This window comes from Uloborus diversus, chromosome 4 (assembly GCF_026930045.1).
Source record: "Uloborus diversus isolate 005 chromosome 4, Udiv.v.3.1, whole genome shotgun sequence".
Classification (NCBI taxonomy): domain Eukaryota; kingdom Metazoa; phylum Arthropoda; class Arachnida; order Araneae; family Uloboridae; genus Uloborus; species Uloborus diversus.
In genome coordinates, this window is record NC_072734.1 from 163,042,622 (window position 1) to 163,060,923 (window position 18,302).

General features: G+C 32.1%; 1 protein-coding gene across 1 annotated transcript in view; it reads right to left on the reverse strand.

The window, feature by feature from the left end:
- Positions 1–18,302, reverse strand: part of LOC129220964 (mRNA export factor GLE1-like) — a 36,244-nt gene that overhangs the window by 5,601 nt on the left and 12,341 nt on the right. The window contains exons 3-9 of the mRNA XM_054855399.1: positions 15,769–15,917; positions 11,836–11,896; positions 9,474–9,541; positions 6,113–6,396; positions 5,897–6,028; positions 2,082–2,200; positions 349–555 (exon numbers count right to left, since the gene is read on the reverse strand). Of these exons, the coding sequence (XP_054711374.1) occupies positions 349–555; positions 2,082–2,200; positions 5,897–6,028; positions 6,113–6,396; positions 9,474–9,541; positions 11,836–11,896; positions 15,769–15,917 (1,020 nt within the window). The remainder of the gene's footprint in view (positions 1–348; positions 556–2,081; positions 2,201–5,896; positions 6,029–6,112; positions 6,397–9,473; positions 9,542–11,835; positions 11,897–15,768; positions 15,918–18,302) is intronic.

An 18,302-nucleotide genomic window follows, 5' to 3' on the forward strand; every position in this document is an offset into this window, starting at 1 on the left:
AGAGCAGCTGAAAGCCCTTCTGAAAGACGCCTTTCAGAAATGCTTCCAATCATGGAGACATTGTTTGGATAAGTGTACTGCTTACCAAGCACACTACTTTGAAGGGGATTAAATCAAATTTCATGTAACCTCATTACTTTTTTTAATATAAAATTATTCACCGTATTTTTTGGCCACACCTCATATTTTGCTTATTACCCATATTACTCAGATTTTTGCTCATCTGGGTTGCCTTTGATCCCAGTTAATCTGGATAAACAAGGTTGTACTGTACAGCTTCTTTCTTAAAAAATTGCTTTATAAAAAATTAAGGTTTTTATAAAAATGATAAAGTATGAAGTTAATTACCACAAATCGCTTTGCAATTAAATTAGCACAGAAGTTGTATGCCACAGATCCATTTTTAGATTCATTCCCATGCCTTTCTCCAACTGTGCCATTCAGTATAGACAGCAAACGGTTTACTTTGTCTCGTACATGTGAACCAGACTCTGGGGTTATAACATTAATAGGAGTACTAATAGATTTTTGTAGTTCAAACCTATATTTCTTATTCTGAAAGAAATTCAATTGAAAATTCATTAGCAATGCAATATTAATTTATTTTTTGGTTTTAACAAATACATAAGCTATTTGACAAATAAAAATTACCTTATTAAATACTATTGTTAGTTTACAGTTACTGAGAGAAATTCACAACATGCAAAACAACCAAAGCATTCATTTAAAGATGAACAATAGTCAAGCATTTTAGTAAATTTATTTTCTAGAATAACTACACTATATGACCAAAAGTGTTGGGACACTTTCAAAAATTCACATTTTTAAGGATTTCTCAAGAAATAAGAGATCAATTGCTTTGTAACTTTTGTCACATAAAAGGTATCTCACCTTTTTTTTTTTAATGTAAAAATCTCTGAACAAGATATAGCCGCGAATTATGAGAGAATTTAATAACACTTTATACAGTAATAACTCTTCACACAAAATGTGACAAAAGGCCTTTCTAATCTTTTAATTTTCATTGAAAAATAATATGTTGCAGGAAAATTATGAAAACTGAGATTTGAACCGATCTTCAAGATAAATGATCAACTCCAAGAAGATCTGAAAATTACAACTTTGTGGGTGATTTCCCTAAAGAAAGCAAGTGATTTGATCAAATCCCTAAACTATTTTGGTAAAAAGATGAAACTACTGTTTATTTTAAATATTTTTTGCGAATATAATTATTAAATAATAATATTGTTAATTCATTTTTATTAAAACATGTTGTTTTGTGGCATTTTGAGTTACAAAGTAAGTTACTTTTCTACAGGTACATCTTTTTGTTTTACATTGTGTTTTGAATTGTTTGAAGGAACATTTCTGAATCCTTGACATCCAACTAAGGATAATTTTCCTACAATCTAACATAGAATTAGGTTAATCTATTGGGCCATGGTAGCCCGATCGGTAGAGTGTCGGATTCGGGGCCGGAGGGTCCTGGGTTCGAACCTCGATTGTCGAAGATCCACCGTCGTCATTAAAGGGGACTGGGCGACGTTAAATATGCTTGTGGTCTCAATGTCCTCCAAGTGAAACGATACCTCTGGGGGTGCTAGCACCAGGTAGCTATTAGCTCCTGCACTAGTTCTAAATTCTCATAAACTGTTCGATCCGGTGATGGTGCTGCCATCTATCGGTATATAAAATAATGGAGGCAAGGCACTTAGTATGCAGTCCTCGACATATATACAGTTGTAGTCAGTTGTGACTCGAAATAGGAATAGGTTAATCTGTGTAACTGCAACGGTATATTTAGCAATAATAAAAGGAGTGCTAACAAGCCAAATGTAGAGCTGTGCTAGTTCTGACTTGCTTATTTTATCTTTTCACTAAAATAGTTATGAGATTTGATCAAACTACTCACTTTCTTTAGGGAAATCTCCCCATAGCATTGTAATTTTAACATCTACTTACGTGAATTGATCACCTACCTTAGGGATTCGATTAAATCTTTTTATCATCTCCATATCCCTGAGACAAATAGAATTTATTTAAAGTAAATGTAAAAATAATGAGTTAAAAACACAGCATACTCTAGAATCAGTAATGAATGGTTTCAGCATATTATCAATATGCTTGAAGTGTTCCATAACATCATGGTATTCTTCTACAGCATCGGGAGCAATAAATACAGAGATCGCTTTCTTCACTTCTGAAAGAGTACGAATGCAAAAGCATATTACATTGTACTTAAAATATTTTTAGATGGTAAAATACATTTTCACAAGAAAACAAACATACAAACTGAATTTTCTAACACATTGGTGATGCGGAATAAATAAAACGGAATTACTTTTTTAATCATGCAAACAGCTTGCAGCAACTCAAAAGCAACTTCAAAATAAAATATCTCATGTGGACACCATAAGACTTTTTTGTACCTCTGCTAAATAACAAATATCTTTAAATAACTAAAAAATGATTTCCTTTGAAATCTGAAAACTGTGTTTGATTATACACCTTTAAATGCTAACAGTAAAAAGATAAAACCGAATTGGGAGCTCTGTGCCAACAACACTTACCAAGTTATACAAAATAGTCCTTCCTCCTTCCTAGTCAACACCCACCTTTGGCTGTTTAGCCATTAGGTGGTGCGCTGACCAGTATAGATGTTCTTCCCTGAAAAGATTGTCTGGGAATTCTTTACTTTGGTCCAGAGCAGAGCAAGCCTTCAAGTGTTCCACATTCATGGTTCTGTAGCCACATAGGTGGCACTCTGGCAGGGGATGCGCAAAAATTTTGGGGCATGTCACAAATGACTTTTCCAGGCCCCCTCCATATTGTTTACCTCAATATTTCACGCCTAGTTTTAAAAAATATTGGGCCCCCTTCAGGCTTGGGGCCGGGCCAACGGGTGTCCCTTCTCCCCCCCCCCCTTGTGCATGCCCCTGCACTCTGGTGATGTCAGGACACCAATATGGTGGAACTGTGGTGCAAGATAATCATGCCCTATCCTCATCCTGAAAGCTGCCACACTAACCACACGGGTTAGATTGTGGTCGCGGGGACCTTCGGAGAAATGAGGCTCTCCCAATTCTTTCCCAATGAGTCTCTCCAGCCTCTAACAGTTCCATCTTTGAACTACAAATTTTATCCGAAACTTAACAGAGTGGAGAGAGCTCAGTTGTTTCGGTTGGGGAAGAGCTGTCCATTGCTTTGACAGCCTCCCGTCATTTTTTTACCATTGACATTAACATGGTTTGGGATCCATTGGAACTTTAGAGTCTACCCAAGGCCCAGCAAATAGTATGATGAAAAATAGTTACTTAACTACAGAATCCGATTGAGTGATGCCCATAAAAAATATCTTGATATGAAAAAAAACTTGAAATTAACGTTGATAAAGCACAAGATGTGTAAAAAGTCCATTTGGAACTTTTTATTGTAACCAAAGAAAGAGGCACACAATTAGACGTTGTACTGGATCTACATACAAAATTTCAACCTTCTGTGGCTGTTTTTGAAATTACCATTCTTAGCAGGAATTGCAATTTTCAATTTCAAAGACATCACCTCCTTTTTGACAGGGTGAATGAATATTTTTTTTTAATCAATGTCTTATATAATTTCTTGATCAATTTATAATGTGCACGAAAATAAATTGCTAAAAACGTTAAATACTAATTCTTTTTATATACTTTTATACAATTCTACAAAACTTAGAATTAATACTTGATTAACATTTAAAAGATTTATCGAATTTTGGAATGCTTGTGTAAGTTAAGTGTAATAAAAGTGAGCAAGTTTTAAGCATTTGGATAAAGTTGTGGGGGAAAAAAAGAGACACTGAATTCAAACTTTTATAATGTGAGAACACACAAAAGAAAAAGTTAAAACAGTCAAATATTAGTGCTACTTTCTCTCCCCTCCCTAAAAAAGACCTATAAACTTGAATCTTGGATGGGCATCTGACTCTACTCCATTCAAACATCTGGATTTTAGCTGTGGGAAAAACATCAAGATATTTTCCATCAAAAAAGTTGGACATGAAATTAATATTTAAATTAAGTTTCTGACTTAACCTTTATGTACACTTTCTTGCATTAAGTGAAAACTAAAATACCCCAAATTTCATTTGTAGCAATGATTAGCATTTAACAAACATTTTACATTAACAAGTTACAGAAATCGATAAAGTACAACTTTTGAAAATTATATAATATATAGGTCACAAAAATAACTTTTGTAAATTATACAATAATATATGGCTAACAAAAAATATAAACTAAAGTCTTCAATTTATTTTTATTTTTTAAATTACCTTCATTTTTTTTCTCTTTTTCAAGAGAAGACTTTGACTTTTGACTATTATCCACAGCAACTTGCATGTCAAATTTACTGCTAGAACCTAAAAAAAATTACACTAATAGGTATTACATTCTTTACTTTTCTATACAAAAATACGTATTTTATGAACTTAAATGCTTGAATTGAAGATAAATAAAGAAAAATGAAGTCATTACAGTTGGACCTGGATATAAGGTCACCCGTCGGGATACAAATATACCCAAGCAAAGTTCTGATGCACAATTAACCTTGTTTAAAATTAACTTTACTAATAATAAAGTTGAAAGTCTGGATGTTTAGATAGATGTCTGTGATGCACATAGCGCCTGGACCGTTTTTTGAAATTTGGCACAAAATTAGTTGTAGCATGGGAGTGTGCACCTTCAAGCGAATTTTCAAAAATTCGATTTTGTTCTTTTTCTATGATTTTATTTTGGATTTAATTCCTCTGCACCAATAAATAAGTTATCATAACATGGACGAGCAAGTTATCATAACGTGGAAGAACAAGTTATCATAACGTGGACAATCAAGTTATCATAACATGGATGAGTAAATTACCATAACTTGGGCGAGCAAATCACCATAGCGTATTGCCGAGAAATTCATCATCTACTATTTGTAAATATACAGGCGAACCAAATGACCTTTTAATTTTCCACTACAGACAAAGCCGTGCAAGTACCGCTAGTTAATAATACAGGACTGTTGCAATACTTTTTTAATTTAAACTCAATGGTTTCTAAGAATTTTCTAAAAATTTCCCTCAGCTCTCTCATTGCTGATAAAAAAAAATGTCTCACAATGTGTGCAAGTTGAGTGCTTGTGTTACTGCTTCATATTTTAGTATCACACTTTCATTATACTCACTTTCTATTGCATTATCTGCACTTTATGTTACATTGACTTTTCACTTTTTAAGGATCGTACATTGAGAAAAAATCATTGGAGTGAACCTGTTAGGCACTGAAATCATTGAGAGAAAGTCAGACAAAAGAGACCTTATAAACACTTATTGTATTACAACCTGACTATATATCCGATGATACATAGCATAGAATTCCTATTCAGTGAGCCAGGACTTAAGAAAATTGATCTTACATGTGGGGTGACTTTATAAGCATATGGTCTGATAAGCGGGTGGTTATATCGAGGTCTGACTGTATATGACTGACGTAACAAACTCACATTTTATTTTAACATTTAAAAAAAAAAAAAAACAGGATATTGAAAAACTGTGCTCATTTGATAGTATATGGCACCCTAGGACAACACCAAAGTTATTGCCCTTTACTAATTCCTCTAAACATGCACAAATTGAAAGAATGTTACTTCAATTTAGTACAATTTAACTGCATGTATAAAAATTCAAAACAAGTTTATAACACTAAAAAAATCCTTAAAACAACTTTAAAAAATGAAACTATTTGTTATATAAGTCAACTAAAAATGGCAAAAAAAACATAAACAATAGAACATAGCAGGCGCTGGGTTTTGTAAAATTCTTCATAAAAGTGTCAGTTTGAAATTAAAGAAAAAAAAAGTTTAATAAGATTCTAACCTTCATTTGCTGCTGAAGGTGCTGATGTGACTGAAGAATCAGGGAAACTTTCTTGAGGCAGGGCATTAGCAGTCTTAGCATAATAATGAGTCTGTGCTTCCTGCTCTTGCAAAGCTTTAACTTTGGCATGATCTGTAAAGATTTAGATACATATATTTGATTTTCTATTTCTTTTTCAAGGAGAAATAATAACATAGAAATAAAAGGCATACATACCTATATCTATAATTATATTTTGAAGGTACTCATAAATTTTTTTAACAAGAAGATTGGCATTTAAAATGTCGTCAATTGTTAGTAACTTGTTTTCTCTATCTTCAACAAAAGAATTTAGATTTTGGAACATTCCTTTTATTTGATTGGTGTGATCTTGAATAGAAACTCTCAAGTAAGATGGATGCATACAAGAGTTGATCTTTTCCAGTGATTTCAAGACAATATTGTCAGATTCTTTTTGGCAGTTGTTTAACTGGACTCTTAGTTCGTCTTGTTCTTGCTTTCTGAGCAAAAAATGACAAAATTTGATAAATAAACAAAAGATTAATTTCGCATAAAATAAAATAATTAATTATTGATACATTTCTGTACCTCAGAGCCAGAACAACATAAGTCACATAATTGCAACCTAAGAGGAGAGAGGAAAAGCTTTTGCATGGAACATACAAAAGATTGGGCGCACACTAATTTAACACTGGTAAATAACATTTATGATTTCTATTATTATTTTTTTTTTTTTTTTTAGAATTGCATTCACATGGCTCAATGCGGAATAGGATTTTACATACAATGCAGTAATAAACAGAAATTTGCAATTTTTGGACTTACGTCAGACTGGCTCTAAGGTACAGATTTCAACAATGGAAAATTAAGTTTAAATTCTTAAAAAACATGCTTAATTCAATAGGAATTTGTGTACGCTTCTACCAAAACAAGTTACATAAATGAATAGCAAAAAAGTTATAGTTGAAAATTCTAAAAAAATTACTAGTTTGGTGAATTTAAAAAATAGCTAAGAGAAAATAAAAAAAAAAGCTCCTATAAGAATATACCATCAAATGGGGTGACTTTTAAAGATGAGTTCGGGCTCATTTTTGAGAGCCCGGGCCCGCCCGAGCCCGAAAATTTGTAACCAAGCCTGCTCAAGCCTGAGTGATATTGTCTCAGACCAAAATCCGAGCCCGAAGGAAACTTTCTTGTATCAAAAACTGAGCCTTCTACAGTCTGACATGATCTCTCTGTTAATGAAAAATGTTACATCAAATGTTCTTCATTAACAGAAGTTTCTAATTTTTTAAAAAATGCTCCACTTCAAATGCATTACTGTATGACATATTGCAATAGTAATCGCAAAGAAACACTATAAATAAGCGTTAATTCTTTTTGGGGGGAGGGGGGTAAATTTGACATTGATTGAACTGATTTAAATGTTCCTTTCATTTTCTCACAGTAGGAAAATGTTTATTTGCTTTGAATTTGTATGGAGATTGGCGATTGAATATCTGTGCTTGAGCCCGAGCCCGAAACCTATTTTGGGTTCTAGAATTATCTCTATTTTCGGTCTCCTATCTTCGGGCTGAGCCCGTCTCATCTCTAGTGACTTTGCCATATTAGGGATTTTTTAGTGGTATTAGATTATGAATAATTTAGAGTGTGGCACAACTTTAACAGGTAGGATGCTGTTTTTATAACAGATTTGGAAGGTTCAAAATGCGCTGCACTCTGTTTTATCTTAACATAATTTCACCTATTGGTATTGGCTGGTATTTGATGTGGCACAACCTCACCCTATGCTGTCACAAAATCCCCCCATTCAACAGCACAACAGAAAAATTACACAAGCTAAACTATGTTTCAAACCAGAGTTCGCCAATATGTATCAGTTGATATATATCATGATATATATCCGATATTTATTTTGAAAATATCATGATATTTTCTTCGATATGTTTTTCAACTACGGTATTTTCGATATAAAAATTATATTAATCATAATAATCTTGTTTATTTATTATTAAAAATAACCAAAAAGTTATGTACTATATTTTAATGATGGATTAATACGTCATTAATATGACAAATTAATACAGCATTCCTTTTTTACTTGTATTTTCTTTACTAATAATAAAGCTCAAAGTCTCTCTATCAGGATGTCTGGATCTCTGTGACGTGCATAGCGCCTAGACCGTTTGGCCGCTTTTCATGAAATCTGGCACAAAGTTAGTTTGTAGCATAGGGGTGTGCACCTCAAAGCGATTTTTCAAAAATTCGATTTTGTTCTTTTTCTATTTCAATTTTAAGAACATTTTCTGGAGCAAAATCATCTTAAAATGGGCGAGTTAATTACGAAATTATCATGACATGGGAGAGTGAATGAACATAGCCAATTGGCGAGAAATTCATCACCCATTATTTGTAAATATACAGGCAAACCAAACGACCTTTTAATTTTCTACAACGGGCAAAGCTGTGCGGGTACCACTAGTATATTCATAAAATTATTATGTAATGCAACAACTTAAATTCACATTAAAAGTTCCTAATTAAACATTGGTCAGATCTAGAGAAAATGTCTTATGACAGCTCCAACTAATGCATCTGTTTTATTTATGAAGCATATAACTGCAAAAGTAGCTAACTGAAGAAAAATATGTAAAACAACTAATGCTGAATTAACTGCATTAAAATTGATTAAAATGCAAAATGAAATATCAAATATTAGATGTAAATAATGAAAGCAACCTTACTTTTAAGTCCTTACATTTTAATAATAAGAAAATAAAGAGTGATTTGAAGATGCATTTTTTATTTTGAAGGCTTGTTTGTGCTGATTGAAAATAACGGATACATATCAAAATATCCGATATATATCAAAATATTGGATATTTTCGATAATATGATGATATTTTTGAACCCTGTTTAAAACTTACTGTAATATAACTAGAATAAGAACTTTTTTTCGCACAAAATGCTCTAAATAAAGTTCAGCTAAGAATTTTAAGAGAAGTTAGATTTAGCTTTATGAATAAACTTTATACTCTATTTTGGTGTCTGAATGGTCATAAAGTGTGTCACTGATTTTATTGTCGTTTACAGAAGTATGAGTCCCCATCCAATAAGTTTGCAATTGTGTTTTTGTGTAATTGACAAGAAACTAAAATTAAAAATTTTTAAAACCCCAATTGAGTGGTAAATGTAGAACCAAGAGGAAAATATGAAAATCCTTTCAAAAGCCTTATACTATTAAAATTCAATTACAAGTATTTTATTTGTTAACATATAAACTGGCAACAGATAAACATTTTAAATCATTGCGTTCTCTTTCCTTGTCGGCGAACAATAAATTTGGTTACCAATTGCGGGAATAAAGGCTTAGCCGTATCTAAAATCAGCTTAAAAAAACGTAATTCAAATTTACTGCAACATGGAAGTTCCAAACATATTCTATCAGATGTAGAAAAAATTACTCTTTCTTTTAGTTCTAAATTTTTAAGTTCTTATTTATGTTTTCACTTTTTTTTCAAACAAAATTTTTTTTTCCCAGAAATAACTTTATCAATTATGTTCGCAACTAAATTACCTCTTTTTAAATTCTTCTTCAGCTCTTTTTTGTTTCATTTCAGCTTCATAAACTTTTGCACTTCGTTTCTGCAGGGGAAAAAAAGGAAACTACACATTCAATTTTATTACAGTAGATGTAGAAAATTAAACAGCTAAAACACTTTAAAACGTAATTTTTGCTCTATCTAAAAACAATATTTTTTCAGTCTTATATACCGTTTGCTAAAATCAATAGATAAAAGCTAATGATTTGTTTGGGGCAAAGAATTGAAAACATACATCAAGAATACATTTTTAAATATATTAAAGTTTGAAAGTTTAATTCAATTAATGATTAATACGCTTAGAAGACCACACAAACATACTTTGGGACCCATGGTTTTGATTATATAGGTTTTGTCTCAAAAAGATCCTTTCACAAATTCATAAAATAATATTCATAATATACCAGTATATTTGCATATCAGAATAAATTTCTACCAGCGAGTTTTAATGCTCAAATTATGCAATTTAGTTTTTCTTAAAAAATATGTATGCTTCATATTCAATAGAAAGTGTATTCTGCCATGAGCAGGTAAACGGCAGTATCTGCAGAATGAGTTTTCCAGATATTTGAAGAAACGCGTTTTGGATTTAATATACTAACAATACGGGAATGTTAGTAAATAGACTTTTTTTTGAGCTTTTTATTTCCAGCGGAAACCAAATAAGCAAGTTTATACAATAAAGCTAACATACAATAAATAACAAAAATTCAAAAAAAAAAATCAAAAATAAACATTTGCAATGGGGTAGTTTCCTTCAGTCAAAATAGTACTTTTAGTCACTGAAATTGATAGAATAAGCAAAAAACATAACATGGGCCCAGAAAATTCTTTCATTTTCCCAACAGTTATTTCTTAATTAATTTTTTTAAATGTCCGATTTTTCAAACAAGGCGTGGTCTAGATCACGTCACAAATGATGCTTTTTGGCGCATCTTTGTACCGCGTTTCCACATTATGATAATCAAGAAGCGAATTAAAATTGAGCTCTACACTTGCCATCAACCATATTGTTGCCAATACATGTGAGTAAAGATGCGAATTTAATATTTTTCTTTGTGAATGGCATTTCACCATTTGTGATGTCATCGACAAGAAATGTAAACAACGAAAGATTACCGATTTAAGTAATTTTTTTTTTAAATATTAAACTTAAACAAATTATTAAAAAAATTGTTAGATCCTATGTTTTTAAGCATGTTTTTTCAGAAAAAATACTTTTAAAATATTGGAAACGACCCCATTAATGCTTATTACGTGCCCACTTTATTATTATTCTGCATTTCTGTTAGCTTCATGGTTTGCATAGCAGCTCTATATTCAAGGACAATTTGATACTTTTGCTGTTGAACACAATTTTTTCCATTAAAAGCTTTGAATTACAGCCTAAAGGTCAAAAACTGCTTAATTTTTTCCCCCAAAGAATGCTGTTGCATTTCTGATACAGAATACAGCACTTATAGTTCATTACTGAAATTACATTATGTTGTGTTTGGGATGCAGAACAGAGAGCCTTTAAAAAAAATAGGCCCAAATACATAATATTTCTTGAAACATTAAAATAAAAATTGTGTAAGATCCAAATTGCAGTGTTGAATGGCACACGAAAAAGACATGAGTCATGAATTGATAAATATTGAGACACTTCAGATTACTAACAAAACATTTTTTCCAAAAATTATTATTCAAACTGTTGATACATTAGTATTATGAATTTAGAATACAAGTAAGTATATTTTGGTAATAATTTTAAGGATGATAACATAATGGAATTTTTATTAAAAGATGAGTCTTTCATTTAAACAGAACTGTCAATAGTACTTTTAGCTTATCTTTCCCACACACCCAAGTGATCAGTTCTTTCTTTCACAAATCAAATTTAGTTAAACGTTCAATAAAAGTAATTGTACTTGAATTTCACTATCTTTTTATTGTATAATGAAATTTTTAACTGTTTCTGGCATTTTACAAAAAAGACACACACGGGGAATGGAATCATTTTCAGTTCAGTTTGTATTAATTAAATCATCCTACACTTTGTAAATAATATTATATTGCACCTATATATATATATATATATATATATATATATATATATATATATATATATATATATATATATATATATATATATATATATGTCAACTGCATTCCTACAATATTTCTTTGACTGACAATTATATATGCACTTTCGAGCTAGCATTCTCATATCCTAATTTTTACTGTTGTAAAAAGTTCAAAATTGTCTAATGCATCTGAAAATTTATACCAAAAAAAGAAAAAAAGAAAAAAAAAGGAGCACACAATTTTTGTACTTCAATTAAAAGGTTTTTATACCTTTGCTTGGTCTTGATAAAGCTCCTTCTGGAGTAATTCTCGCTCTTTAACTTCCTTCATTCTACAAAATAATACACTGAATTTTTATTTGAGCTAATTGTGCAAAAGCTCCATTTTATGCTTTGATTTTAGAGTAAATATAATTCAATGTCTATTAAAATATACTGCAGTGTGTATCACTTTGGAAACTTTTAAGTTTCCACTTTTATGTTCTTTTTTTGACTTTACACTATAAGACTAAAAAGAAAAAAAAACTCAAAAGATGATAAAGAATTAAACTACAAAAGAAAACAGACCAAGTTTTTGATTGGATATAGCTCCTGTCGAAAGAGGAATAAAAGAAACTTTGATATACATTCCCTGAAATACAAAACATTACAGATTCAAAATGAATCTCAAAACCAAAGGTTTCAGACATAAAAAAACTGCAGTATATTTGCAAAAACGATTTATTGAACAAATACCAATTAGGGATAATTCATGCTTCATTGCTATCCAATGTAGAACAGTAGGGAAGTCCTACCTACCTTAGGAAGGACAGGTTAGTAGGGAAGTCCTACTAGTAGAACCTACATATCTTAATTGTTGCCTATGTACCTAACCGGAAACAAAATATCAAGCATCAGTACACAAAGCACAAGATTAACGAAATTGCTGTTGCATTGTTGCTTGAATTAAAAATGTAACCAATAGGTAAAACTTCAAATGTAATGAAAACAAATCAGGTAGTGTTGAGAATGTTTATGATTATCTGATAATTAATACAACCTGTTATTGCATTTCAAGCCAAAGTCTCACAAATCAAAAGATCTCATTTAGAAGTGTTGTGAATAAAACATTCAAGAGTTGTAAAATTTAAGTAAAAATCCTCAACTTCTACACACAGCTAGTTTACTGGTGTAACCTTCAAGCTGTATAATTGAACTGCATACTATGAACTAAGTTATTTGTAAAATGTGTTTCGCAGGAACTGAAACTGTTGCATGAATGTAGATATAACGATGTAAATAAAGCTGTGTCTTAATATATTGAGCCTTGAATGTCACAACTGTGGACAAATTTTACAGAAAGAAACATATATATGTTGCTCACTCTTCACAGCCTTCATACTCACATTTAAAAAAAATTAATTTGAATTTTGACATCTTGAATTCAAATTATGTTTTTCGCAATCACGAGTGTTTGTGTGTGGGGGTATGTGTGTTTGTGTGAAGGGGGTATGTGTATGTGCGTGTAGGCATGTGTGTTTGTGTCTGTGTGCTGGCATAAGTGTGTGGGTAGTTGTGTGTATGAATGTGTGTGCGTGGGGGCGGGGTATGTGTGTGTAGGCATATGTGTTTGTGTCTGTGTGCGGGCATGAATGTGTGGGTAGTTGTGTGTATGTGTAGGTGTCTGTATGTATGCATGTGTATGTGTTTGTGTGTAAGTGTGTGTAGGTGTATTTGTGTGTAGGTGTGTGTGCGTGCGTGTGTGTAGTTGTGTATGTGCGTGTGTGTAGGACATGGATGCAACCTGGGCAGCTTTCGCTATGGGAGCAGCATCGTGAGGAGCCGGTCAACGGTGATGGTGCGGAGGGTGGGAAAATAAAATGATAGGACGCCGAAAACAGTCAAATGAAAGCAATAAGCAATCGTGATTGCTCAAAAAAAAAAAACACATAAATGATAATAAAGAAAATTGGAAGCTATTTAATACATTCAATCATTTTAAAGAGATACAGTAGTTTATATTCAGATTTATTGTTCAGAATATATTATATACAGAAAAGTTTCTAACAGACAATAAAATCTATAAGCACATTAAAAAAAAATATATTAATGTCCTTGGGGAAAAATTATCAAAAGCAATATCAAACAAAACTTTGACGTTTTATTTAGATAATGAAATTTCATAAAAGCATACTTTCATTTTGTTTGATAATGCTCTTCACTACTTTTCCAATGACTAATTCATTTCCATTTCAAAAAAAATACATCAAAATATGTTTATAAATTTGTATCTGAGAAATATTTTATGAATATAAAAGTATATTTTTGTATTAAAAAGCATATCTTGTCATTATTTTGTATTTCATCACATTGCAAAGGAGGATTTCATTGATTTAAAATCCCTGAAAGCAATATTTGTGTTAAATAAATACCTTTGTGCAAAAAATGTAAAATAAGAAATAACAACTTCATGTAGCACAAATTGCAGATTATTGGGGACATTTGTTTCAGCGTTACAAGGAACGTATTTTAAAATGCAAAAGAAATGAGCTTATGGTTGAAAAGGCATTATCTCTTTTGCATTGAAAAAGGCATTCCTTGTTCCTTCCAATGCCGAAAGACGTGTCTGCAGTAATCAGCAGTTTGTGCTACATGACATTGTTATTTTTTATTTTACACTATTTCTGTACTTGTGTTTATAAGGGATTTCAAAATCACACAATATCTAACAAAAAAAAAAAAAAAAAAAACTTTACACTATGTTCATATGACTTAATTCAGAAATCACTTGACTTTTAAAAATATTTTTTTAACATTATACCATTAAGTGCATGTAGAACACCCTGATATAAGGTGTTTAACAGTTTCATATGGTGTCCGGAAATTGCACAACATGCATTTGGCTGGTACACTTTCAATACAGTAGGACCTTGTTTATCTGACCCTTATTCATCTGGCTCTCCGCATTATCTGGTTGAAAGTTATAATTCTTAAAGAAAGATTTATGATCAGGTGTATAATTTTAAATATAAAAGCGGGAACCTAACTGTAAGTACCTTGACCATTTGCTTTTCAATATTAATTAAATGTACAACTTCAGCAAAGATAGAACAGTAAATTATGGTAACCTAACAAACACCGTTGCAGCTGAACCATAATGATAAAAGTGTTAGATTGACCATGCTTTATTCAAACAAACAACAGGCATGTTTAAACCAGAAGACAGTGGATCAATTTGTTTGTTAAGAAATTATATGAAAACTTTTGGTACATTTTATAAACAATTTTCTGTTGTTTTGCTACAAGACTTTTTTTTTTGACAATGCTTTGTTTATTTAAGGATCCATTCTACCCTTATTATCCCAATTGTCTTTGGTCGCAGTTAGTCCATGTAAATGAAGTTGTATAGTATTTATAATCAGGGTTATGGACTCAGAAGCCGCATTCACAGCACACTTTTCGACCCTGTAAATCCCCGCCCCGGCTCCTCAAAAAACTGATTGAAAAATTCCCAGTTTCCATGTAAAAAGAAATTTTCCATGATACCAGAGAAAGCGGTTTTTATCCAGCATCCTTAGCGGCTACACCCAGCAAGTAGACGAAACTCCGCTTTCCCTCCAGAAGCAAGCAGGAGGAGAAAAATTCCACATATACGTACCCCGCAAATAACTAAAATGCGGTGAAAAGCAGGTTTTTTCCGGGGTCAAAAGTGTCCATGGAAACGGCCCTAGAGTTAAACTAATTTTGAGGTAAAAGAGTCGGAGGCGGGAGTTGAAGGTTTGAAAGTTCGTCATTTCCCTCATAGTCCTCATAGTCCGCAACTCTGCCAGTACCAGACAGGGATCCAGAAGGGGATCGCCCCCACCCCTTTAAGGACCAAAGATAGTCTAAAACTCGGTTTTGGGGACTTCTATTTTGAAAAATTTACTCATGATCCCCCATTTAAAAAAAAAAAATAACACTTATGACTCCCCCCCCCCTCCGGAAATGACCCTCTCCAAAACTGGATGATGGATCCACCCTTGGCCAGTACTTGCACAGTAAGAGTCAGAGTCACGCTGATTTTATGGGAAAGTAGTCAAAGCTGAAGGCTCTAAAATTCTTGGAGCCAGAGTAGATAATTTTTCCTCCGACTCCACAGCCCTGCTTATAAGCGCTATGGAACTTTAGACTAACTGAGTAATGAAAATTTAAAAGTTAAATTCAAAAGGAAATGCACACTTACATTGTTTCTTGAAACTTCTCCAATTCTCCAACTCTTCTCTTTGTGTCAAGATCATTTTTCCTTTTAAAAAATTGATACACTTGTTCAGTTTGCTGCCGAAGCTCTTTAGAGTGAATTTCAAACTCATTCTGCTTACATTTGAGTTTATCCTAAGCAAAAGCAAATTTAAAGATTACAAATATGAATATTTAAAGACATTAATATGAGGAAAAGAGGTCTTTTCCCTTTTTTGACATGCAAAACAAAACGAAAAACAAAACCTTTAAATGTTGCTGGCTATTTTTATACATACACTGCCCACATGTGTGTAAACTACACTTCACTGGAAAAACCTACAATTTAACACATACTTGCTAGCTGAAAAAAATATTATACAGGCCAGATTAATTGAACACATTTACACAATTTTTTAGCTTTCTTTAACTTAGTCCAACTAAAAGTACAAATTTGAATATATGTTCATTTTAACTTGCCTTTTACTTGGAACGAGTGACTTACATTACATGAAAAGTCTGAGTAAGTACTTATATTTAAAGATTTCTCATAAAGATAAAACAATGAAACGTTTGTCTCGGACCAACTATGCTATTTAGTTTGTTTTGTTTTGTTTTTTTTAAATACAACCGTACATCTTTTCCAAAAAATGTAATTGAAATTATTTCACGTAGCTTGCACTACAGTGCAATTGTGGCTTATGCCATGTAATGATAAAAAAAACAAAATCATGTTATTAAAAATTGAGCAAAAGCAAAATCTATAAATGGGAAGTGTTACTTTTTTTTCAACACAATTGACCTCCTCTCCTGCTTGTCAAAGTGTCACACTTGATCCCTCCTCTCCTTGTCATGCCACATTACATAAGCATATTATTAATTCAAAAATGTTACTTGCCCAAAATGTGCAATGTTGCACTACTAGTTAACCCTATCACAAAGGGTCACAATTTCACAAACCCCCTCACCCCTCAATGTGTGACATCATCTGAATCACCTTTTTGTTGAAAGAGCATAAGTCAATCATTATTTGTAAGTTGACTTACACCCTTTTAACAAAAACTGATTGATTTGTGGATGACCCCAGACTATGTATAAGATAAAACATTTGGTCATGGCAGTTTTGGAATAGTTTTTCATCAGTTTCTACGAAAACAAGTCTTCCTTTGGTGGCCAAAAAATATCTTGGACTAAATAAAATGTCTAGTGCCCAAATAATTTTAAACTTTGTTGATGTCTACAAAAAACAAATTAAAAAAAAGTATAGCTAGAGTTTTCATCAAAATGAAAACATATAAAGTACTTAAAGGCATATATTTGTTAATGTTTTGAAAAATCCGCATTTGGCACCACTGTATGCAAAGGCATTGTTAAAATGTCAGAGGATCCCTTTTTTTTTAAATCTCCAAATAGTTTTCTTCAAGAATGAAGACATTTATTGTTATGCAGTTCCTGCAAATGACGCATTAAATTCAACATTTTGCACTGCTTTCCGCCGAATGAGTGTAATTTGCAAGAATTTTAGATTTGCTTTTAATTTAAAGAAATCTGCAGGACTTCTACAGAAATTCAACAGAAATCAGTAGAATTTCTGCAGAAAGATTGTCGGAGTTTTCTCTCACATTTGAACAAAATTGTTCTGAAGCTTAGGTATCTGAGAGGTACAACGCAAATTTAGTAGTATACTGCTTTGGGGTGTAAAACAAATAAATAAATACTTTTGTGCAACAAAGTAACATAGGAAACACAACTTTGATAAAGCACAAACTAGCAACTAAATTGCAGACATGTGTTTCAGAGTTTCAAGGAACCCCAAATCACGTATCTGCAATTTAGTTGTTAATCTTTGCTTTATCAACAAAGCATTTCCCATTGTTACTTTGTAAATCACTTGCCCTCAAAACAGCTAATTTATTTCTAGATATCAATAAGTAATTATTTGGTTGATTAAACATATCCCACTAATAGGAGATTAAAAATGCAAATTGAAAAGCCTATAAAATGTTCTTTAACAAGGAAAAAAGTTTAGGGCTCTGTTAAGAGAATACTGAAACTGCAAGAAAACCATGACAAAGCCCTTTTAGATAATTCTGTTAAAAGTTGCCTATTTTTAAATGACAGTGATCTCAAACTTGTTTTTTTCTTGTATGGGGGCTTTGGACTAGAATCTTCCTCAGTTAAATGCAAAATTAGTTAAACCTAAATTTGCTTTGTATTTTGACTGATATAGATACTTTCAGTACCCCTGTCGACCCTAGAGCTTCTCCAACCCTTTCAAAACTTCACTGACTCTCAGGGGTTGGTATTGACCAGTGGCATACATAGCCTTCGGAGGGAAACACAAGAGCTGTGAGGGCAAACGGTCTGAAAAAATAACACTATGTTAAAATTATTTTTTAAAAAGTTATTGTGATGAAGGGGGATGCACTTACAAACTTACAAATCTTGGGGGGGGGGGGAAGAACACCAAAGTCTATGTAGGCTACTGGTGTTTACCACTTTCAGAAACCCTGTTCTATAAAATAAGAACATAAAACTCTT